This window comes from Zalophus californianus, chromosome 3, assembly GCF_009762305.2.
Source record: "Zalophus californianus isolate mZalCal1 chromosome 3, mZalCal1.pri.v2, whole genome shotgun sequence".
Taxonomy (NCBI): Eukaryota; Metazoa; Chordata; class Mammalia; order Carnivora; family Otariidae; genus Zalophus; species Zalophus californianus.
In genome coordinates this window covers 166,807,589-166,833,310 of record NC_045597.1, presented here as the reverse complement: position 1 = coordinate 166,833,310, position 25,722 = coordinate 166,807,589, and the positions used below count along the sequence as shown (strand labels likewise).

The 25,722-nt window shown below is 38.7% G+C and overlaps 1 protein-coding gene across 6 annotated transcripts in view; it reads right to left on the bottom strand.

The window, feature by feature from the left end:
- Positions 1–23,851, bottom strand: part of CREB1 (cAMP responsive element binding protein 1) — a 61,870-nt gene extending 38,019 nt beyond the window's left edge. For 2 of the 6 annotated variants that reach the window (XR_003519035.1, XM_027588769.1), the window contains exons 1-2: positions 23,619–23,824; positions 5,821–5,942 (exon numbers count right to left, since the gene is read on the bottom strand). Coding sequence is in view for 3 of the 6 variants with exons in the window: in XM_027588769.1 (XP_027444570.1) it covers positions 5,821–5,934 (114 nt within the window). In the remaining 3 variants the exon portion in view is untranslated. Of the gene's footprint in view, positions 1–5,820; positions 5,943–23,618 lie in introns of all 6 variants that reach the window. The other 4 variants (XM_027588770.1, XM_027588771.1, XM_027588773.2 and 1 more) reach the window with 4 other exon arrangements.
- Between the last annotated feature and the right edge of the window lie 1,871 nt (positions 23,852–25,722).

Below are 25,722 nucleotides of genomic sequence, written 5' to 3'. Positions count from 1 at the left end.
AATAATAGTTGATATCTTAAGGATTTATTTTCCTCTTAAAGGAATAAAAGAACAGAGTTAAGGGAGTATAAGAGATACTAATTTTCAACTGGGCACAAAGAAGGCAATTTTAATGAATCAATATCCAGGTCCAAAGGGCTCTTATGTCATATATGTCCATCAGATGGTATTTATTGTTCCTATGCTTGAACACATTCAGGGGTTCAATATTTTCTGCTCATTCAGTAAACAATGATTGGGGACCCACATGCTAGGAGCAATGTCAGAACTGAAACTACAAACATTAAGGAAATTATTGGGGTACATGTGGGAAGGCATGGTGAAGAGAATACAAATAAATGTAATCCAGTGAAGTAATGAGGCTTGCCAAGAGAAAAATACACACTTAGGAAAGCTACCCAACTTCACCTAAAAAGGACGGGAGGGAAGAATGTGAATTTGAAACAAAGATTACATATTAGGCATTTTTTTTTTAAAGATTTTATTTATTTATTTCAGAGAGAGATAGCAAGAGCAGGAACACAAGCAGGGGGAGTGGGAGAGGGAGAAGCAGGCTTCCTGCTGAGTAGGGAGCCTGACGTGGGGCTCGATCCCAGGACCCTGGGATCATGACCTGAGCCAAAGGCAGACGCTTAATGACTGAGCCACCCAGGCGCCACCAAATTAGGCATATTTTGACTCCCAGGGGAGAGGCACAGAATTTTAGGGAAGGAGGGATAAATTAACAGTCAGTACTACTGGACCATGTAAGCATGTTACTGTAAGAATGTAGGAACTGGGACGAGATAAAATTGTAACATAAGTAGGCAGAGGCTAAATGAGCTAGTCATGAAAAACCATATCTATGTCACATTAAAGAAGTTGCACTTTATCCTGAGCAGACTGGGAAAGGCATTGAAGGGCTTTTGAACTCTGGAATATTAACATGATGAGGTTTGCATTTTAGATAGATCACTTCAGTGGCAGTATGAAAAACATTTATTTCAGAGAAAGAACAACGTGGAGGGGAGGAGATGAGAAAACTTATATAGTAGTTAAGGTGAGATGATAAAGCCAGAAACAAAGCACTGGTTGTGGTAGGGAGGAGAACGAGAGAAGTGATTTAAGGAAAATTCAGGAGGCAGACTAGAAAGAGCTTTATGAATGACTGCTTGAAGGAGGTGAGAGAGGAATTCAGGAAAACCCACCTATTTCATGTTTGGGTAAGAATTCGTAAAACTATGCCATCAACTGAAACAGAGAACACAAGTAAAAGAGAAGTTTTTGGGTGGTTGGGGTGATGGAGGATGGTGGAATTGATCTGATATCTGAATTTGTTCAGCAGGCAAACATCTGCCTGTGATGCTTGGGCGGGGAAGATCCCTACTGAAAATAAGAGGTTAAAACTATGAGCATCCTATCTTTGGGCAGTTAGGAAGTCCCTTCTTATTAATCATTTTCTCTCTGGCCACTATAAATCTTGCTTGGTTTTACCTGGTTCTCAAAATGTGATCCATGGACTAACTCCAGTAGAGTTACACAGGGTGCCTGTTTATAAAGTTAGACTCTCTTGGTGGACCTAAGGACACTTCCCCTACGCTGAAGTTTGAGAACCACAACCTTAAGTTATTCAGAGTATCTCCTCTTAGTTCCATACAAAAACTCTTCTGATATGTGAAGCAATTATTATATCCTCTTCTCTATTTTGTAGAATAAATGTAACAAGCTAACTCAATGAGTTAGTTAATCCCTTCCATACCCTGTCATTCTACAGAATGGCTCCTCTCATTATAACTTTATGAACAATACAGATACACAAAATAAGATAAAAATCCCTTATGTTCCTACCACTCAGAGCTAATCGCTGTTAATATTTTTGCTGTAGATCTAGGTGATTTTTTTTTTAAAGATTTTATTTATTTATTTGACAGAGACACGAGAGAGGGAACACAAGCACGGGGAGTGGGAGAGGGAGAGGGAGAAGCAGGCTTCCCGCGGAGCAGGGAGCCCGATGCGGAGCTCGATTCCAGGACCCTGGAGTCATGACCTGAGCTGAAGGCAGCCGCCTAACGACTGAGCCACCCAGGTGCCCCAGATCTAGGTGATTTTAAAGGTCCATGTATGCGCTCAATTTTTATAACACACTACCATGGAATCTAATTTATCTTTTCAATCCATTATAAATATCTTTCCATACCATTAATAATTTTCTTTAGTGGTTTTAATGGCTGTGCAATAAAAATTACACTTTGTGTAATAAATTCCTTATTATTGGATATTTAGGTTTTCAAATTTGCCTACTGCAAGGAAGATGCAATGATCATCCTTTTACCTAACTCTTTAGTTAATTCCATAAAAATTTACATTCTCATAGTCAAAACCAATATTTTTTTTTTCCTTCCCACTTAAAAAAAAAAAATCTCTGTAGAGGTGCCTACGCGGCTCAGTCAGTTAAGCATCTGACTCTTGATCTCAGCTCAGGTCTTGATCTCAGGGTTGAGAGTTCAAGCCCGGCACTCAAAAAACACACACACACACACACACACAAAACTGTAAATTCCAAAAGTAAAATGAGCCATCTCATTATTGTTTTAGATTGGTTTTCTTCCTTTACTAGTTGGGCTGAATTTTTTTCTGTTCATTATTCAAATCACTACAATCTTGGATTTGACAATTTTATTATATTTTTCTTTTATTAAATACTGACAACAAAAAAATACCAGGTATCAGAATTATGAAAGGAAATTATGACAAAAATCCATACTGTTATGTGTTAAGGACTTGGATGAGCAAGTGAGAATAACTCTGTAATTAGGCATAAAAAGAACCAAAACTACACAAACGGGAACAGAAAACTAGCTTTTCTAAAACTCAAACATCATGTCATTCTGCTTTTAAAGGTAAATGCTAGAGGACTGCCTGATAAAGATGACAAATTAAACATGTGTATATTATTTTGTTCCTTCCTGAATCTTCGATTAAACTTCGTAAAATTGATTTTGTTTTTACAGGCACAATCACATGAGCAAAGAATGGGAAAGGAGGTAATAGTAAGAGTTTTGGAGGCTGGAAAGAAGAAGGATGAATGGTAATGAACTTGGAAGACCTCAGAAGGCCAATTCATGAGGTAGAGGTAGGGAAAGCCTGATTTGAACCACAAAATCCGTAAGAGGCTCAGGATCTAAGACCCTGGAAGGTGGAGTAAAGGGAAAGGCTGAAAATAAGGAAGGCTGGTTGAAGGCTCTTTGAGAAGCAACTGGATCCCCTCCCCACACTCCCTGTGGAGGAATAATCTACCCCACGCTGACAGAGAAATGGAGAATTAATTTCTGGAGAGCGGGTCTCCTGACTGCCTACAACAGACACTGCTGAAGGTGGGGTTATTAACCTCCAGTCTTCTCTCTCTTAGCTCCCAGGCCTTTACCCTATAAGCAAGGAAATCAGTAAAGCCTTCCCTGAGGAACCGAATCAATGACAAGGGGCTAAATACTTAAAAGATACTGACATTGGGAAGGCCATAATCACTCTACAGTGAAGTTCGCAACCCATAGTTATTAGGCCCCAAACACATCCAGAGCTTCTGATACAGTTTTTTGGTCCCCTACTTTAAACTTGAGCAGACAAGCACAGATTATAAAACATCTGAGGAAAGCTTCTAATTTGAAAGATGGAGACCAAAACAAATTGAAGGGCAAAAAGCTTATACAGAGGAAAATCTATGTGGGGAGAAGAAAACTTAAAACCTAATTAATATTCTCAGAGATGACAGAAAATATTGCCTTTGTGAAACATAAACAGGATGCTATTAAAACACAAAGGGACTATTCAGAGAACAAAAGGAACTCTTGGAAACTTGATAGCAGAAATAAAACATTCAACAAATGAGCTGGAACATGAAACTGAAGAAATCTCCCAGAAAGCAGACCAAAAAGACAAAGAGAAAGCAGTAGAGAAAAGATGAGAAAATTAGAGAAACAATCCTATAGGTATAACATCTAGATCACAAGGATCCTAGGAAAAAAAAGACAAAAAAATCTTCAACCAAATAATTTAAAGAAATTGCCCAGAATCGAAGACCTGAGTTTCCACTATAAAAGGGCACACTGAATATATATAGCACAATGGATAAAAACTATTCAAACCAAGACCCTAATAATGAAATAGTGAAGCACTGTGAACAGAGAGAAATAAGATACCAGAGAGAGAAAATAAATGGATTTAGTCTTTTCCAACAGCAACACTACATGGTGACTGTGGATCAACGCCTTCAAAATTTTTAAGAAAAAATTATTTTTTTAAAGATTTTATTTATTTGAGAGAGAGAGAGCGCATGCAAGTGGGGAGGGGCGGAGGGAGAGGGAGAAAGAATCTGAAGCAGACTCAGCATTATGTGCACAGCCCGACATGGGGCTCCATCCCACAACTGGGAGATCATGACCTGAGCGGAAACCAAGAGTTGGATGCTTAACCAACTGAGCCACCCAGGTGCCCCAAGAAAAGTTATTTCTTTACCAAGAATTTTTTACCCAAACTTGCTTAAGAAACCACTGGAAAACATGCTTTACTATATCAAGAACACAAACTCAGTAACAGACAGTAGGGGGGAAGGAATTTTCAGGAATGGATTATATAGCAGACTTTGAGGACAAGCAGATCAGACAGAATAGTGCCAGAATAGTGGCTGTCATCACCAAGATCCCTTCTGGCATTGTATCTTCTTTTTACCAGAGGGTCAAATGCTTGGGTAAGCCCAGATTCTGATCTGTGCATGTCTGCCTTGATCATATACTGATCAAGTCCTGGCTCTTTCCCCTTCATTCCTGTACCTGCCTTATCCAAGTATTTACTTCATCCCCAGATATATTCTGCTTTGCCTTACTCCTGAGGGTTGGAGGCAGGCCCTAGTACTTTTAGGAGAAAACACAGAGCAGCCAGTCCACTCCTTCTGACTATATTTCTGCAGAAGATCCAGTATTTGGGCCATACTTTACTTCAGTGTAGTAACCATCTGTGGTTAGCTCCCTATTCTCCAAGACCCATTCTTGCTCAGGGACTTCCCAAGGAGGGCTTTTAAATTCTTCAAGAAGCCAAAGCTCAACATGGTAGAGCCTCTGCTAGGATTATTTTCTCTTGGGAGCCTTTATCAGAAAGAGACAGTATCACACTCTTTTACCTAGCAGGTTTATGTCTGTTATTTGGTTTTTATATTAACTACCTTTCTTACTCATATGTATATGCAAATAATGGTTAATAAAATAATAATAAATAATACCTAATAAAAATATAAAATATTTGAGGAAAAATACATCAGAACAAAAAACTAAGATGAGTGAATATAACTCTAGAGATAGAATATTTAAGACAAAGACAAAATGAATTATGAATTATATTTAAAAGATATAGGAAACAAAACTATTATCCTTGAAATTTACTTGTGTGTCAAGTTATTTGCTTATCCTATTTTTTAGTTTAAGCACATAGAAAACTTAGCCTCTCAGATTAAATTCCCATGCCTCAAAATAAATGTGTGATTAAAAAAAAAAAAAAAGCAGTTACCATATCAGGTTTTCTTCCCTTGTTTAAGAGAGACAATCTCTACCCGTTAGTTAAAATGTCATTATTCTGAATCAGGTCACTACAAATAGTGTTTTAACAATACATTTTTCTGTTCTGTTAACTGAATCATTTCTAAAATTATGCTAAGTAAATAGGAATTTTGATATTCTAACAATGTCTCTGCTCATTCTATGCATATCTCTGCAATAAAAACTAAATCCTCTTGTCTAAAACATATTCCTCTTGGAAGAGACATAACTTGGAATCTCTCCATGTATTTTATACCTGGGCTAATGTGGCAATCTGTGGCTGGGCTTGAACTGTCATTTGCTGGTTTTCAGCTTCTGTTACAGCTGCATCTCCACTCTGCTGGTTCTCTGCTCCAGATTCCATGGTCATTTAGTTACCTACAATAATATGGAAGAGTGTTACAAGCACTACAGTGCTTTGTGCTTTTGTGACTTTAAAGGCAAATTTCAGGTTATAAATAGGTATATGTGTGGTTAGGTTAGCAAATGCACTCCGAAATCTAGTTAAAAAATAATCAATCTAGCTGAATTGTTGTCAAACTTGTCCAAGTCTGCCGAGCTGCAGAAGTTCTAGTCCCTTCAAAAAACACCTGTCTTTTCCCTTATTTCATCTAGAAGAAAGAAGGGATTCCTCCCTTCCACGAATCTCCCCTATTAACAAGGGGAGGAGGGTGCCAGTAAAATTCTGTTTTTTCAAATTGTACTCATCAGGTATGGAGAGAAGTTAGAGAGCAGAAGTGAGCTGATACCAGGGTGTATGAGATACTGGCTTCATGGTACTTCCTATGAGGCTATTCCCTCCTATTATAGGGCAGAAACAGAAAATTATAAGCTACTTCCACAGAAAATTACTGGTAGTGGGACAAAGTCAGCCCAAGCTGTGGGGTATCAAGATAGAAAGGTGGGATAAACAGCCACAGAGCCAAATTAGAGGCCCCAAACACTGCAAATCTTAGCGTTCTGACTCCTCACTCCATGTACAGTGTGCAACATTACACATGCACACATACATGAAATAACATTTTGAGTAAGTTAATCAAGGCTGCTCTTTTTTACTTTGGGACCCTGCTTTGCTAGTATATTTGTTGGGTAATGTAGCACTGAATGGCAGCAAAAGTTAGTGGAGAACAGTTCTTAGCAGCAGCAGCTACATGCAGATGAGATATTTCTGATAACAGGAATAAATAAACTTCTAGTCTAAAGGATTCACAAAAAAAGGGATTACTTCTCACTTGTGTACTACTGTTGTCATTTAGTGCCTGGCATATCACCTGTCAAAAATGAATTTATTAATAGTGACGACTACCTATAGTGATTCCATAAATAACACAAAACCCCAATACTTTTCCATAATTTATTATATTTATTTTTAACTCTGAAATTGATAATCAAAATTGCGACTGATCCTTATGTGATTACTACATGCCATCAGAACGTATCACATTCTAATACATTTTGCCATCATTCACAGGGTTCTATAAAAAGTTTTACAAGTGACAGGTAAAAATGGAAGTAAAAATATCTCTGTGGAAAGGAGTATAAATAATTTAGATATACAGAATCCACAAAAGAGATGACAAATGAAAAGATCAACAGACTTGACTACATAATTACTTAATACATTCATGACAAAAGACACTAAGACAAGTGCACAGAGACAATATCTGACACATATGATTGACACATTAACACCTAGAATACAGAGAAACTACTAGTCAATAAGAATAAGAAACTCCATTATTGACTAGTTCACAAAGATGTATGTTCAAGGATATTCACTGTCGAATTTTTTTATAATAGTGAAAAACTGGAAACAAGTATCCATCATTCAAAGGACCATTCGAGAAGTTACAGCAATGAAAGAGAGAGAAGTCTAGCTGTAATGTAATGACATACAAAGTTTTCCAAGACAAACTGAGTGGAAAGGCAAGTCACAGAACGTATATACTGTAAAAGAGAATTCTACTTACATTAAAAAAAAAGTCAAATAAATTGTTATAAAATGTGTCTCATGTATATGTATCGAAAAAGGTGTGGGAAGTTATATGCTAAATTGTAAGTGGTAGCTCTGAGGAGAGGAAGATGTGGTGGAATTGGAGAGGATGACTTTCTCACCTTTTACTTTTTACATATTTTAGTATTTTATTTTCTTCCCGTCAGCATCATTGTACAATTCAAGATTTTAATACCAGAAGTCATGAATAACATTTTGAAAACTATGAATCAAAAACTATTATTTCAATCATGATTCTGAGATACCTGTTGAAAAAAAATTTTAAATCCTAGATATACTTTATATGAAATTACTATTTTTGTTTAAATCTTCCCTAAATTGTTTACCCCACATTTCCAAAGAGTAAAATACTATTCTTAAAAATTATCAAACAATTTTATTACTTGTGATAACTGAATTATATACTTACAATCTGTGTTCTTTTAAACTAAAAAAATTAAAAAGGACATCAAAAATAACAAAGCAACATCAATGACAAAATGGTTTATGTATCCCAAATGTTGTTCATACTTTTGGTCTGCAAGAAAATGGCATGTGAAAACAATAAAACCTAATCTTAGGAATAAGTAGTGAGTCCATTTGAGGACAAGACTGAACTGAGTCAAGCTAAATAAGGCCAGAAATCCATAAACTTTTCTTCATCTTCTCCCTAAGCCATCACTTTAATGAGAATGAAGACAAATACAAATTGATCATCATAATACATCCTTTGTAGACAGAGTACGAGCCAACCATTTTTGAAAGACTTTATTCCAGGCCATGTTTTTTTTTTTTTTTTAAACCTGTGCTCTCATCCATATAGTGTCACTTGCCCATTTGATTAAAAGCAACCTATGGCAAAGATCATATTTTTGTTGTTGTTGTTTATTACACAACATCAGAACTACTTTTTTTCTGACATTTAAGGTATAGGGCATCATTATAATTTTTTGTTGCAGAAAATAAAATGTGACATTATAATAAAGAAACAAAACCGCTAGTTAACATAAATAATTATAGCTACAAGGACACATTCAAAACAGGAATGTGATTTGCATTCTTCTTCCCTCCCCAACTAGGTAAAATTCTTAAAAAAAACAAAAACAAAACACACACACACACAAAAACCACAACAATCAAGTGTGATATTTCCAATGTATATGATTCTCTCATATAAACCGCCAGTGTTTTATTATAATTTCTTTCATTCAGGCAGCAGACTATTAATCTTTTTTCTGAGAAGGGAATAGCCTTCTTAATTTTTTAACTCTTAGCTCGAGTAGGTATCAACATCCAAAGCAAAAGTACAAATACTCTTTCATCAGAAAATTCTCAAAGTGCTTTACTCAAAGTGTAGGTGAGAATTATTTAAGGAACAATTTGTTTCAGATAAGCAACTCACTGACTGAACTAACACAGACATTATTCTTTTGGCCTTTACCATGAAGGTACTGAAAGAGTCTCTCAACTAGACTAAACTAATAAAGTGGGTGTATTCTTTTTGGACTTTGAAAACTTTTGCTCTTTTCTGTTTATAATCTTCAGGTGGTGAGAGAAGAGATAATAAAGTATCACATCTACAATCTTCAATTTTCTATCAACCAAGGAGCAGTCTAGCTGGAAGTGCAGTATCCAGACACAGGATCAATTACTGTGGCCAGTATGTGGATTTCCAAAGTTGTTTGAAGAAAAGAGATTTTTTTTTTTTTTAAAGATCTGTCAGAGAGAGAGGGAGAGAGCACAAGCAGGGGGCAGGGGGAGTGGCAGACAGAGGGAGAAGCAGGCTCCGCCAAGCAAGGAGCTAGATGCGGGACTTGATCCCCAGGACCCTAGGATCATGACCCAAGCTGAAGGCAGATGCCTAACTGACTGAGCCACCCAGGCATCCCGAGAAAGGAGATTCTTAATTCACTACACAAATGAATGCTTTTCAGGAACACAAAAATAAAAAAAGACTGAATACTACTATAAAATAAGTAAAAGATCAGGTACATATAAACTCAGAAAGAATGTTCTATAAATACTGGGCCTTGAATATTAGAAACATATTGGATCTTAGAAATCACTGAAAATCTAGTATTAGCTTGACAGTTTGGGGATTCTTGTTCTTCCAATAATTCAGAATTACAAAATTTGGGAGGTACTGATATTTAAGATTCGGGAATTTTCATGATTTATCCCCTAAAAATTAACATAATCCTTTGGAACCACAGGTTTATAATAAATTTCAAAACAGTATCATGCCTAATAGAAACAAAAATGTTTAAACCAACTCACAAAGATATGTATCATTTTGTTATAATGCTCTTTATTCTTCTTAATATGAAAAATAAAGAGTGAAGTGATTCTTAGTGTTAGTCTTGAGAGAAATAAACAATGAGGCTATGAGTAGTAGGGAAAGGGAGCCTAATACTTGGTGGAAAGCTGGATCTGTCACCAGGTGGTCATTGGAAAAATTAAACTTGTGTTTTAGTTTCCTCATCTGTAAAAACTAGGAAGATGAACTAAAGAGCTCTTCCGATTTTAAATGCTCTGATCCTAGGAAATGACACCACAAGATGTATATACACACACATAATTATGCAGGTCACTTAATAAAATAGTATATATATAATAAATGAAGTATTTCCTTTTACTCTACAGTAATATATATAGACAGTAAAAGGCAGATTCACTAAGAATAGGTTACCTAGCCTCTTGATCTTGGATTAACACAGAGCTATTACCACTTACTGATTTATAAAATCATGAGAATGCAATACAACTTGAGGTAGTTAGCAGCACTTTAAAAAAAAAATGCTACAAGACCAGACTACTAGTCAATAAAGATTCTCTCACATGGTGGACGCGTCTCTTTTACTCATTACATTACTCTGGTCATAACTGTTGTTAGTTATTAAATAGTTTTAGCAGTCCCTTTTCTTAATTTTTGAAGAGGACAAAGAAGTTTTTCCTTTCCATCTTAGAAAGCTTCAGGAAACTTACCTAAGACTGTATCACTTAGGTATCCTTTACACAGTGAAGACAGTATTTAAAACTTTAAGATGTAGTTTATTTTTTTTAAAGATTTTATTTATTTGACAGAGAGAGACACAGCCAGAGAGGGAACACAAGCAGGGGGAGTGGGAGAGGGAGAAGCAGGCTTCCCACAGAGCAGGGAGCCTGAAGCGGGGCTCGATCCCAGGACCCCGGGATCATGACCTGAGTCGAAGGCAGACGCTTAACCGACTGAGCCACACAGGTGCCCCTAAGATGTAGTTTAGATAAACCTCTCAGTAAAATGTCAAGTGAGTGCTTCCATGACATTTAAAAGAAGAGAAAATGTTCTGCGATAGTCAAGAGAGTGGGGAAATTCCAAAGAAGCACTGAGGATGGACACAGCACCATAAATCTGGGGAAGGAGGATAACTTTTCTGATAAGAAAAATGGTATGAGCAAAGGCTTACATTAGTACGCCTTTAGAGAAATGAATGAATCAGTGGCTGGTGTCAGATTCTATAGAGGGGCAAGGAGAGAAAACAAATGATAACAGAATAGTCACTCTAAAGCAATCAGAAACTATCTACTAGGACAAAATGAAAATTGAGAATAATGTCTCTTTAAAGTTATTGCGTTTAGAACTTTTATATTGCAATGAATTTTACTTTTACTCTATATAGCAATATATCCTGGGAGACTTCACCGTTAGTAACTAAATAAAACCAGTAATATCTTCAGTTTTAACAATTTACATTATATACATTATACTTGTATTAGGGTACCATACCTGAGAACTTACATGTCAGGCACCGTTAAATTACTGGGGAAAAAGAAATACGCAAAATAAATTTTTTAGGGTGCCTGGGTGGCTCAGATGGTTAAGCGTCTGCCTTCGGCTCAGGTCATGATCCCAGGGTCCTAGGATCGAGTCCCGCATCAGGCTCCCTGCTCCTTAGGAGCCTGCTTCTCCCTCTGCTTCTCTCTCTCTCCGTCTCTCATGAATAAATAAATAAAATCTTTAAAAAACAAACAAAAAAATAATTTTTTTAAAAAACTTTGTCTTTGTGGAACTTACATTCTAGTGTGTAGAGCAGGGAAGAGAAAGTAAAATGTGTAATAAATCAGATAGTGAGAGGTATTGTGTAAAAAGTAAAGCTGAGGGGCACCTGGGTGGCACAGTCGGTTAAGTGACTCAACTTTGGCTCAGGTCATGATCTCAGGTTTGTGAGATAGAACCCCGCCATCGGGCACCACATGGGGTGTGGATTCTGCTTAAGATTCTCTCTCTCCCTCTCCCCCTCTCCCCCTCTCTCACTCTCTAAAACAAGCAAACATATAAAAAAATAAAGCAAGCTGAGAAGGATGCTGGAGTGATTGTCAATATTTTGTTTTTTATTTTTTTTAAAAGATTTTATTTATTTATTTGACAGAGAGAGACAGCGAGAGGGAATACAAGCAGGGGGAGTGGGAGAGGGAGAAGCAGGCTTCCCGCTGAGCAGGGAGCCTGATGTGGGGCTCAATCCCAGGACCCTGGGATCATGACCTGAGCCAAAAGCAGACACTTAACGACTGAGCCACCCAGGCGCCCCGGGATTGTCAGTATTTTTAAAGCTAACAAGTAAAACCCTCGTTGATAAGGTATTTAAATATATTTTGACATTTAGGAAGTGCCCCAGTCCTTAGAATCCTAAACATTCTATTCAGGTTCAAATTTATAAAAAATAAACCCATCTCCCCCACAACCTAGTTTACTTTTTAACCCCTTAAATCTATAACCAATTTAATCCAATTTAGGATGAGATGAATATCTACCATATTCAGAGAAATGAACTATGAATTTTGACTGAAGAATAATGCATCCATAACTAATGGAACACAGGAATACTTGCTGTGATTGTTAAAAGTGTAAATGACCTTAATTATAAATGAGAAAAAAAACTCCCCTTGCACCCTAGCAAGTGGCTGACTCCTCTTAAACTCAAAAGCCCAGTGATTTAAGGAAATCACACAAGCAGAAGTCTAAAGTCTCCAGGATAACCATAGCAAAAGGCACATCTGGGCACATGATTTTAAAACTATAGGACTATTTTGTTGTCATAGTCAAATATATTATTAAAAATATTTTGCAGAAGTATACCCAGAAACAGCCATGGGCGATACAGAATATTTTGTACTGCTTATTTAGTTTTAAGGATATTATAACCGACTGAAAGCATTGCTAACACATTCTCAACATGTCTTGATTAATTTTCTAAAGTGTTATTTACTAAAGAAAGTAACAAAATGTTCAGGTGCTACATAACAGACTTTGGCTTTCCAAGAATCAGTAACTATGTTGCACTGCCTTTTTTCCTCTATTTTTTTTCCCTGTACATTTTTTGGGGGTTGTTAATTTTGAAATACTTGTCATTTATTATATGCTCAAACTAGAGCAACTGAGGTGTATGCAATCAATACTGGAAATTTAGCAATGCTCCAGGTTTCTGATGCTAATAATAAATAGTCTTGTGGTATTAAATTTAGCATATCCTCACTGAAACCAGAAAGGAAAATAGCTGATTCAATGTTGTGTATGTGTACATAACGTGTAGGTACGTATATATGTATGTATGTACACACATATACCCCACAACACAGATACCAACTTTAACTATAAAATTTTATTAATTAGAATAATCACACTATCAAAATGAAGTTATATAATTTTTTGAAAAAGACTATGAATAGGAAATGTGATAAACTAAAATAAATAAATCGGTATCTTTATTAAACTAAGTAAATTCTGACAGTTTTCAGAAAGTTTACTCTGCACTCTTATCAAGGTCTTTCTCCCTTAATTAGGAGAATAAATCCATACTTCTGCTTCTAGTCTAAATATTAAAGAAAGGCAAGAAAAGTTGTACATAAAGTTATTTGTGTGATTTGAACTTGATGAGATTTAAACATTTACAAGACAAAAATAAAAGCCTGAAAACTTGCTTATATATTTTAATAAATTCTTTGTATTAATAGTAAATATCAGTATAACCCAACCACTACTACCAAAAAAGGCAGCATACAGTAACAGGGAAACCTTTCAATGCTATTTAATAAAATTAATTCCCGGGGCGCCTGGGTGGCTCAGATGGTTAAACGTCTGCCTTCAGCTCAGGTCATGATCCCGGGGTCCTGGGATTGTGCCCCACATCGGGCTCCTGGCTCAGCGGGGAGCCTGCTTCTCCCTCTCCCTCTGCCTCTCTCCCTGCTCATGCTTTCTCTCTCTCTGTATCTCTGTGTCTCAAATGAATAAATAAAACCTTTAAAAAAAATAAAAATAAAATTAATTCCCTGAATTATTTGTTCCCTGGACTGAACTCAGAGAAATGGCTTTAAGTTCAATATTCATATTTTACAATTTACTGCATTTCTGTAATCACAATATTTGAATGCTATTTTTAATTATTTTTAAATGTGTAGCACGTGCTACAAGAAAGACACTGTTCTCAAAAAAGTATTTAAGAGTGAATTAGAAAAATGTTACATGATTTATAGAAATGAGCTGCATGATGATAGTCATCCTATAACATGTGACTAATTCTATAGTAACTTTCAGGAGAAAAGCTTTAGTGCTTTCTCAAATCAAAGTCATTATTTTCTAAGTACTGGCAAAATGTTATTTGCCTTGTTTGCCTTCAAGTAAGACTGACTACTCATGGCTCTCAAACAAGCCTTCATGTGTCTGGTCACCAAGAGACAAACTGTTGCTTAGCAAGATAGCAACCATGACTGTGCATTATTTTAGATAGTAACATTTTATCCCATCCCTTCCCATTTTCCTTTCTTTCCCATCCAATACTATGTTTACAGCTTTTTACACCTTAAGCATTTCAAAGACGTGATCCTACGTAAGCTTCCTATATAAGTTCTAATAAATGGATTTTTTGGAAATGAATTTTTTTGAAGGAAAAAAAGGGTTATACACCTCCTACAAGCAGTTACTTATAGAAAAGCAATTTCTGTGTTGACTAAAGAGTGAAACTGTCTTCGTATTTTAAGTTCTGATTCATAAACTAGCTCAATGCTAAAACTGTAAGGACTCACAAAAGTTATGCCCTGACGTTAAATATTCAAAGCCTACTATTCCATTTACTCAATAAAACCTGAGGAACTATGTGAAAATCACTACATTCAAATGGAAAATGAATATCCAAGTGTGTTTATGAAGTTAACATTTATTATTTTGACAGGTCTATTTTGAACTAAATTTTGAAATGCTATTCTTGGTGAATTATTTACAAATTAGACATGGAAGAGTGACAATTCACTTTTCCTGAAGTAAGACAGCACGTGTTACAGGAGGAGTCATAAGACAGGAATCCCAGTTTTAGCTCTGACTTCACAGATGGAGAACTAGACATGTTAAGAGATTTGCAAGGATTTTAAAAGACTGCAGAGGTATACCACACAGCCTCCAATATTATAAAATGTGAAGAATTCTTTCTATTTGGCAATGGAACCCCACAGACAATTAAGCCACATGCTAAGCTTTTTTTTTTTTTTTTTTGGCTAAGCATTTTTATTATGTTTTGCTTGCTAGAAAAAGCCCAAGCACCTAGGCACCAAGAATATATTGGACTACATTTTCAAATTAGCAGTGGTGGTAAAGCTACAAAGCCGATAAATTACATGCAGACAACAGCAAAGACTTTATATACAGTTCTGATAAAAGATTCACTGCAAGTTTAGGTATCTTTATTCCTGAATCAAAATCAAGTACAATCAAGTGATGTACTATTTTTTTTTTTTTTAAACCAACCTGGTGATTTCTGGTAAGGTCGTTTTGATTAATAATACAATCTCAGGCCATTTCTCGTGTCTCAGAGGCAAAAAGGATTAGTAAAGCATCAGAGTTTAATGAAAACTTGAAGTAGAAAAACTCCTTTTGGAAAAATGAGACTAATTTCCTTGGCTTTTAAAAAATAAATCTGTAATTTCAGTAAGTTTTAACTGTCTGAAGCATATATGTCTGCTTCCTTTACTCTATGCATCTCCACAGGGGGGCTGTTTTTAATCCTGCCTTCCAAAGTTGTGACCCTCCCAAGAGGGAATCATTCATTAAACAAATACATTTGCTGTGCCTATTACATAATAAGTGTTCTGCTGAAAACTATGGGGACTAGAGTTTAAAACAGACAAGAGGGCGCCTGGGTGGCTCAGATGGTTAAGCGTCTGCCTTCAGCTCAGGTCATGATCCCAGGGTCCTGGGATCGAGTCCCGCGTCGGGCTCCCTGCTCCTTGGGAGCCTGCTTCTCCCTCTGCCTCTCTCTCTCTCTCTCTCTCTCTGTCTCTCATGAATAAATGAATAAAATCTTAAAAAAAATAAAATAAAATAAAATTTCAAAAAAAAAAGACAAATTTTCTCTCAAAGAGCTTACAAGCTAACAAGAGATAAAATATGTGTTATATAAAAAGACACACACAAACACACAACACAGAGCTGGGCAAGTATAAACTAATCCTTATGACCAGGTTGCCTATCAATTCCCTCCAAACAAGTATTTAATAACAATGATTTAAAACCATAAAATTCCAGTTTGAAATGACAGATATACAATGAATTATGGGGGGGGGAAAAAAGCATGAGCTGGCTATTTATTGGTAAACTTTCTACCGATACGGATCCTTTAAAAAATATTTATTTATTTATTTAAAGTAGACTCCAAGGCCAACGTGGGGCTTGAACTCATGACCCTGAGATCAAGAGTCAACAAACTACTGACTGAGCCAGCCAGGCGCCCCTCCTATTGATGTAGATCTGATTAGTAAGATAATGAAACCAATGTATTTTTTTAATACCTTGGCTAGAATACTTCTTCCAAGTGAACTTTTATAAACCTAAACTATTACTGTTTAGGAACAAAAATTCTAGTAATCATTAATAAAGCCAGAAACATGAAAACCTTCTTCACAAAAAGATAATGCTACAAAAACAGTGATGAAGACTATGCTTACTGTTATTTCTTGCTCAGGGAAAAGGCTCTACCAGCAAATAAATCATTTAAGCTCTCCAAGGCTGTTTAGTCATCTGTAAAAAATGAAGGAGTTACTACTCCCTTAATGGTAAAACTTTGTTAAGTTCGAATTCCCCCAATATAGTAGAGTTTATGAGTAATACACTATACCCTTACAGACATCATAATAAACTGTTCATAATTCTTAAAATATGGGACTAGAATTAAAATGTTTCACTGAAAGTTGTTCTATTTTGATTTGTACCTCATTCTGCTTCCACGTCATTTTTGTTGTCCTTGCCACTGCCTAGAACACACTCCCTTTTATCACTACCTATCCAAGTTCTTTAGCATTCAATTTATATTCTATTTTTCTCATAAAACTTTTCCTCACTAAATTCCTTCTCTTCTAAACTCTACAGCTCTTCAAAACAGTAGTGAAGAGCTGACACTGAGCCATGCATCCATCCTTCTTTCTTAGACTACTTTTGTCATCTCCACTATACTGTGTGTAGGTTCGCTGAGGGCAGGAGCCATATACTTAGGTTTTACTCTTTACAGCAACTAGCACAACGCTTCATTTAATATCTATAAAAATACTTACCTGAATAAATTTTCTTACAATTATTTCACTTACTATAAAAAGTCAATGGTCACTAAATGTTCACTGAATAAATGACTAGACTGTTAGATGACAGTAAATTAAACCAAAGCATTAGTATTACTGGTCATAGCAAACAAAGCTGCTACTGATACTTTCAAGGAAATGATACTCCTTTAGGAGTACAGACAGTTCGGAACAAACAACAATTTTCACTTCAGTGATAAACAATGTATTTCTGAGTCTCCTATTTGCCAATCATCTACACAAATAGGGGTAACAACCCTCAGAAATAATCGTTATTCAGCTTTGGCTAAATTACAAGCATTTTTAGTTACATCTATACCGTCATATAATTACAACCAGAAACTCACGGATAACCAGCTCATTAGAAAACTTAAAACTGAAGAAAGAAATCTTAGTTTCAGAGAAGATTCACTAACTTTGGGAAAGAAATTTCCTATTACCATCAACTTTCAGACCTACCCTCTACTCCTACACCAAGGTCTTTCTTAGCAATTTTAAGTTCCCACTTAATTCTCTCTTCTACAACAAAGTATCAGCCTTTACTTCTCGCCTTTTGGCAAAAAAACTCACCATCAAATCCTTCAGACCTCTTATTCTCTCACCTTGCTCCTTATTAGATTTTTCAGAGATCCTAATTTAATCCAGTAGCAGAAAGAAAACTTGTAAGTGCTTTTCATTTTTGTTCAGACAGCCCATCTCATTCATGGTAAACTCCTTTATTACTTCAACTCAACCATAAGAAAAAGCAACTCAGGCATTTAAAAGTTTATCAAGGAGTACCACTTTTTTTTTTTTTAAGTTGAAATTCATGTAACTAGCCCCAAGAACTGATTGAATAAACACCAGAATATGAAAGACTAGTCTTCTCCCCCTCCTTCTTTTTGATAACCTAGAAGACAGGTAAGACTCTAGGGAAAATAAAACAAAACATCTCTACAAAGCCACATCTGGCAGAGCTAAGAATGCAAAACAAAACAAACAGTGTATATATATTAAGGGGGGAGAAGCAATCTGAGTAAGAAAATCCAATAGCTACTCTTTACCCGGGTTGTGAACATGTCTCAAAACCAACACTTACAGATATTAGCACAGAATAAGTTTAAAACCATCCTTTCTTCTTACCAGGATTAAGCTCTTCTATCATGACTGAGTTAGCATAGAAAATTGGCAGAGGAAAACAGTCATTTTCACATTATCAGTTTGTCCCTTTAGTTCATGATCTTTACTTCTACCACAAAAGACAATTTACTGATTCCAGGATACCGTGAGGTATCATTTAAGCCCCTAGTTGCCCACAGGTATGTTCCAGAAGGAAAATTTTCTGCCTTTACAGATTTCAATTATCTATCTCCAGCCCCCCAAATCTGTAAAGATGAGTGCTTTGTAAACATTTTAGTCACTGCGCAGGTAAAAACCAAACATGTCAATAATTTACATAAAATACCGTAAATCCTCAAAATACTAGTAAGGCAATATTCTTACATTAAGAACTTTTGCACATGGTAACTGTCAATTTGAGCATACAAAAAATGAGATACACGACAACAGCTTCATTTAATGACTTTTTTCTTGAAAGATAAAAGACTTATGTGTGTCCCTGCTGCTGGATTATTAGTTATCATTTTCTTTCTAAGTTTAATCAACTTAAAACACAGCATGTGTATTTTAAAGATAAATATACTAACTGCATGTAAAGTGTCCTATAGTTAAATGCTACTTAGAAGAGCCAAAAAAGAGAGGTACTGAAACTTGTTTTGTGTTCTAGTTGAAATGAGTATTACTTGGTCCAATTGGTTGACCAGGGACCTCCACCCACCCCGCACAGTCGCTGCCGTGCGCGCACACACACGCACATGCACACGCACACACACACCACAAAATCATCTAAGCAGTAAAGTCTAAGTACACAAGCATGTAAGTGAAACTCATTCATTTCTTGCTATTTATATATCATTAGCTATTATTATTATTTATTGCTATTTACCTAGGTATCTAATATAAAAACTCACTGATAATTACAGTAATATTGGAATATCATCAAAGAAAAAGTTGATGAGAATTTAAGAAAAAACAAACAAAACACAGGGAAAAAGCTATCACCCTAATCAGCATTACTGAGTAGTAATATCACATGAGAATAGTCTGCTTAAAAAAAGAATGGACTACATGAGATGTTCTTTCTCATTTAGAGGAAAAAACTATAGACACTTTTTTGGCGGCAATAATAGAAGGAAGACTGTTCAGGGTATAAGAATCTCAAAAAAGAGTTAAATTCAGACTGAACTCACTTTGTGAGTTAACTCTTAACATAACTTGCCTTTTCATGCACATCTGGATCATTTCACTAAAACTTTAAAAACTAGAGCTAAAAAGGTAAGGCAGTTCAAATAACCACTTCCTGTCAGAAACTGGTATTTCTCATTCAAAGGAAATGTCTTTCATATAAAGAAATAAAGGCATAACGACAGATTCCCTTAGCTTAAAAAGGTCATACAAGACCTAAAAATAAAATCAGCTTACTAACTGGTTAATAAATACAGGTACACCCATACAATGAGATGCCTCATTTAAAAAAAAAAAAAAAAAAAAAAGGAAGCTCTTTATGTACTGATATAAACCAATGGCTAAGCCATATTAGGTGAAAAAAAGCAAGATATAGAATAATGTATATAGTATACTATCGTTTGTTTAAAAAAAAAGTGTGGGGCACGGGGTGGGGAATACATAAAGTATTTGCTTTTATACGGATAGAATTACCTCTGAAAGGACAAAAAAGAAATTGGTAACACTTGGGCAATGGGAATGAGCAGGAGGGTGTATCACATGACTGTCTGCTGTATTACATTTTATATGTTTTGAATTATGGACTACCTGAATGAATTACTTATTAAAAAAATAAAAGTGGAAATATAAATATATAATCTTCCTTTCTTCCATTACTTCACCAAGGGTGATTTCTCCTTTGACTGTTTTCTTATGACATATATTCTGCCTTATTAGTCATCGTGTCCCCAAAAGTTCCTTGAGGGTAGAGATAAAACAATGTAATTCATCTTTGGATTTCTTGCAGCTTCTGGCTGAGTGTATTAAATGTAGTAATAATAATAATGAATAATATTTAAAATTATAGGAAAGGTTTGCCGAGCACTTGTGAAACGTTAGGCATTTAATATGTATTAACTTATGTAACACCCACATTTCTATTAGGTAAATATAGTACATTTGTGACCAAGGAAACTGAGGAATGGAGAAGAAATTTGCTGAAGGTCCCACAGCCAGGAAGTTAAAATAAAGCTTTAAAATGAATAGCTATCATTGAGTCCCTAAGGAGGTACTTTATAATTATCTCGCAGCCCTATAAAGTAGGTGGTAGTCTAATTTAACAGATAAGGAAACCAAGGTTGAAAGATTAATAAACTTCTGTAAGTCACAAATTTCTTGAGGGTAGGCACATGATAGTAGTGGCAACAGCAGGAATGAAGCCCGGGCCTATCTGTCCAAACCCAATGCTCTTTCCACTAACTACATTCTCTGTCACAGTAAATGCTAACTAAATATTTGAACTACCACAAACTATTGCCTCAAGTGATTCTGCAGTAGAGATGAGTTCACACATGAGTAAGGAAAAAAAATACTTGCATTTTTTCCATTCCCAGATTATCTAGTATATTCTTAAATTCAGATTTGAGCTCTATTCAATAAAGAAGCCATCACTGGAAGTGACACTGTACATCAAGAAACACATGCCTGTAAGACTGACACAGGCTGCTATAAGCAAGTCTATATAACCATATCTGATAAATTATTTTATGGAATAAATGATAATATAAATTTGAGCGATACATTGGAAGCCATTATGTTACAATTTTTTCTACTGTGGAAAAAAAGAATAAAACTTTTAAAATAAGGTGAAGTGGGACATACATGGTTTTACTATAACCATATTATATCCAAAAAATAAAACCCAATGCCTTAGGATGAGAGATAAAATAGAGCTACTTGTCTACAAAAATGAAAATTCCTATTAATCAGATATAATCAAGAAAATGAATTTCAGAAAGCAGGAAAAGGAAGGTACCATTTTATGAATCAGGCTTCTAAGTTTCCTTAGGTTCTTACATGGAAAAAAAAAATCATTCAAAAAGGGGTAACACCAGAGTTTTAAATTCCACAAGAAGTGGCCTTTTAACAGTTTTCAGTCTAAGGCAAAGATTTATTCGCTTTCTGAATAGATGTATCCATAAAAAAAAAAAAGGTACAATCAGATTTAACTGTAATTTTTACTGATCCCTGAGGAGTGACATAAGTATAACTTATAACCATGCTGCAAGTGAACATTAAAATATTAACGAATATAAAAGTCTGAAACATTCCACTTGGAATTTCTAAGAATTACAGATTATGAATCTATGAATAAAACAAAATTTAAAAGATCTTTTGGCTAAGACAAGAAAAAATCCATCAGAAAACTTTTTTTTTTCCTTTTAATTCGCAAAGAAAGAGTCACTGTCCTACATTCTCTGTAAGGGAAAAATATTCTACTCAACTGATGCCGGCTTGCAGAAAATCTTAAGGAAAAACAAATCTATGGCATCATCAACACTATAATTACTTCAGTGTTTGTAAATAAAATCACCTCCCCAATCCTTATGTAAAAACACTTTACTGCATCTTAATTTTCTCAGCAATGACATACTGCTAGTGTGTGTGTGTGTGTGTGTGTGTGTTTTAAGACTTACAATAGAGTAAAGTAGGTTTTGAAAAAGTGACTTGGATACAGAAAAATCAAAGACAGCGCTTCTATTACCAATCAGTATTTATTCTTAAGAAGAAACCTTGTATGTATCTATCACAATGCTATCCTACTATGACAGTATTTTTAAAACAACTTGTTCATTTTTTGCACCACCTAAAATAACCGTTTTGGCTTTATTTTTAAAGCAGGAAATGAGCCGTGAGTGTAAAAAGATTTCAATAGCTGGCAACCAAAGTATCTTTTACACCAAACCTTTAGAAGGCAGAACTGATGCAAGCTAAGGCTAGGATAAAATTCTAACTTCTTAGGAAGGTATCACGAACTTAAATAGGTCATATTCCAGGTCCTTTCAAAACTGTCTTTTAATCTTTAATGTGTCAGTGACTTTTCTGCCGTTCCTTTTTCCCAACAGGCAAAGAAAAAATAAGCCTTGTGGCTTAAACTATTGTCGTTCCCCGGCCGGAGGTACTTTTGCACGGGAGGCAAACACTGGATACTTCTAAATGTCTATTTTTAGAATAAGTATTAATCAATCTCTCACTTAAGTTTAGACAGAAACATGTGGGAAACTTAGTAGGGGGTGGGAGATCCAGAGGACCCAAACTCGGTTACCCGCCCCCCCCAAAAAGTGATGTAAAACAAAAGTGCATGGGCTAATGTTCGTTTCAACGAAGTGTTTCAGAATGATAGATCTCAAGGATTATTACCTTACTGAAAAGGGTTAAAACCGAAACTGTTTTTCAAACACCAGCTTCCCTTTTACAGGAGGATCCCAACAGTTTTTTAAAAAGTTTTACAAATGTTTTTCTTAGCACCCCCTTCCTCCCCAAGAATGCATTTCCATGACTACTGCCTTAAAAAAAGAGTGAGGTAGAGTCAAAATTATATTAAAAAGCACGGCTCTCATCATGTCAACTAAGCAGAAAAGAACAGAAAACAGTATCTCCCCAATGGGGTAGGAGCGGGAAAAGGGCATGAATAAAATACAGTACGAGAGGAAACCTTTGGTTTCGAACTTTATTGCACAAAGAGAGTGGAGAGAAGAGTAGGTCAGACGTTGCAGCGCTTCCCCTCGCGAAGCGGGCATGGCAGACACCGAGGCTACCGGGAAGGCAGGCACCTTCACCTCCTCTGCCCTCAACTGTCGCCTTCTTCCTCCTCCACCCCCCGTGGGCACCCCAGCGGCGCTGCCCCGGCGGACGGCGGGGCCAGGTCGGGCCAGGCCGGGGGCGAGGCGGGTGGCGGGGGCCGGCCGAGCGGACGGGCGGCGCGGGGGGCAGCGCCGGGCCGGGCGGGCGGCGGGCGGCCTCCCCCGGGGCGGCTCCCGGCTCCCGGCTCCGCGCCCCGGCCCGGCCCGGCGGCGGCGGCGGGAACGCGGGCGCCAGCTCGCCGCGGCCGGCCGCCCGCACACACCCCCGGCCGCCGGCTCCCACCCCGCCCGCCGCCCGCCGCCCCCCGCCATGAGCGCCGCCGCTGGCTGCAGGCAGAGTCGCTGCCGCCCCGGCCGCCGCTGGCTCCAGTCCGCCGCCATTATTCTTTGTTCGCTGCGAGCGGCGGCGATGTTGTGGGGCTCGGGCGGAGGCTCCATCTTTACCGCGGCCCCTCCTGCGAGGGGAAGGCCCCGAGCGCGGGTGTCCGGCGCCTCCCCGTCCCCCCTCCGTCCCCCCGGCTCTCTCCGGCTCCTGCCTCCTCCTCCTGCTCCTCTTACCGGTGGTACAAGCTCCTCCGTCACTGCTTTCGTTCGCGGCCCGGATCTCGCTGGAGTTTTATTCTCTCCCCCACGTAACACACCGCGTCAAACTACACCTCCGCCGCGTCACTCACCAACACTCCGCTTCTCCCAGCCGCCCGGGCCACAGGCAGCAGCAGCCGCCGCCGACTGAGGAGCCGCAGCCAGGGAGCCAGCCAGCGCCGCCCAGTGCCGAGTGCGCAGCGGCCGCGCACGGAAACAGCCGAGCTCGGCCCGGAGGAGCTCGAGCGGCCCCGCCCCCCCGCGCTGGAGGCGGAACTTGCCGAAGGCCTTCGGGCTCCTTCGGCCGAGGCGAAGGCGTTCCGCGGGGAGTGGGGTGGTGGCTAAGGTGGGAAGGGACGCGCGGGGGTGGAGTGGTCTGAGCCCCACCTCGCCGTTTCCGCGGATAAAACCTGGCGGCGGCAATTTGCAGGAGGAAGGCGGGTTTGAGTGTGGCCCCGTGGGGAATTCCCTAGGGGTGTCGACGGCTGGGTGGAAAACCCCGCGCCTGGCTGCCTCTGCGGCGGTAAGCGGCGGGCTCTAGGGCGGCTGCGGCGGGCCGGGCCTGAGCCCTGGCCCCCGAGCGCCGCCGGCGCCGGGAACTTTCAAACGCTGCGGGGACTTGGCCGACGCGCCGCCGGGTCTGGGACGCGGCTGAGTGCCGGAGTCGGGCGAGCCGGGAGGAAGCGCGGCGGAGGCTCTGCAAACGCCCGGAAGCCGGGGGCCCGGGCCCGGTGCCGGGACGCGGGGCCCCTGCGCTGCCCCGGAGTTGGGGCGCCCGGGTGGGAAGGGTTTGCCGGGCCCGCGGCCTCTCCTCTCCGAGAGTCAGCGGAGAGACCTGGCGGCCGCCCGCCCAGCTGTTCGATCTCGGGGTGGGGGTGGGGGGGTTGGGGCGGAGGCCCGGCACTTGTGGCACCTCGCGGGGTGCAGCCCAGCAGCCAGGCGGTGGATGACCTGTTCGGCCCTCGGGGGCCTCCGAGCAATGACCCGTCCTGACCGAGGTTGCTCTGGGACACTCTGAAATATGACCTCCCCTTCTCCCCCACCTGCCCGCCTTTTTTTCCTGGCAATCCCCCCGGGTCGCTGTCTTTTCACCGCCGTTTCTTACCGCAGTGGTTTGCACCCACTGCGCCCTTTTCTTCACCACCCACTCCCACTCTAAACCCGACAGTGTGACTAACGTTCCCTCGACTACTGAAACGGCTTTCTCAGAGGTCGCTCAAGGCCACGTTTCTGACTCTTTCTTCTTCTTTTTATTGAACTTTGCAGTCTTCTCCCCGGGCTCTCATGTCTTATAATTCTCTGTCCTTTTAAAGCAAACCTATCTTTAGGAAGCCGACCGAGAGGACCGAGTGGGTTCACATCTGACTGAGCCCCACCCCTTATTGGCTTCCTGTCACAAAGAAGAGTTGCTCTTCCTGGTACTCTAGATCCCTTTCTGCTTTCTCAGGGACTTGGGGCTGAAGAGGAGCCCTCTTTCCTTCTGTTCTATTCAACCCTTCCTCCACTGCTGGCTTTTCTGTCTGTTACTTGAACGTGCTCAAGTCTCTCATTTATTTAAAAATATTTCTCTCCTTAAATCTTTCTCCAGCTATGACTGCAGTTATGTCTTACCCAATGGACATTCTCACGTGTCCCATTCCTCTGCCCTCTCCAGTCTAGCTTCTGTTCCTACCACTCACCTGAAGCAGCTCTGAATTGTCACCTTCGGTCCTCATCTTACAAGACCTCATTCTAGCATTTGGAACTATTGACCACACCCTTATTCAAATATTCTCCTCTCTCTGCTCTTATTTCAGTTTTCCTCTTATTTCTCTGATTGTTCTTTAACAAGCAGCTTCTCTGGTATTGGAATATTGGAATACTCCAGAGCTGAGCCCTCATGTACACTTTTCTCGGTGGCCTCATCCTCGACCAGCCGCTTCAGGTACCCTCTGCCAAAGACTGTCCAACCCATACCTCAAGCCTAGATCTTGCTCTTGAACTCTGAATTCATATTTCTAACTGGCTTTGCGACACTTTCATTTGGATGACTGGGCCATGTCAAACTCAACCTATCTATCATATTCCCTCCAAAATCCTC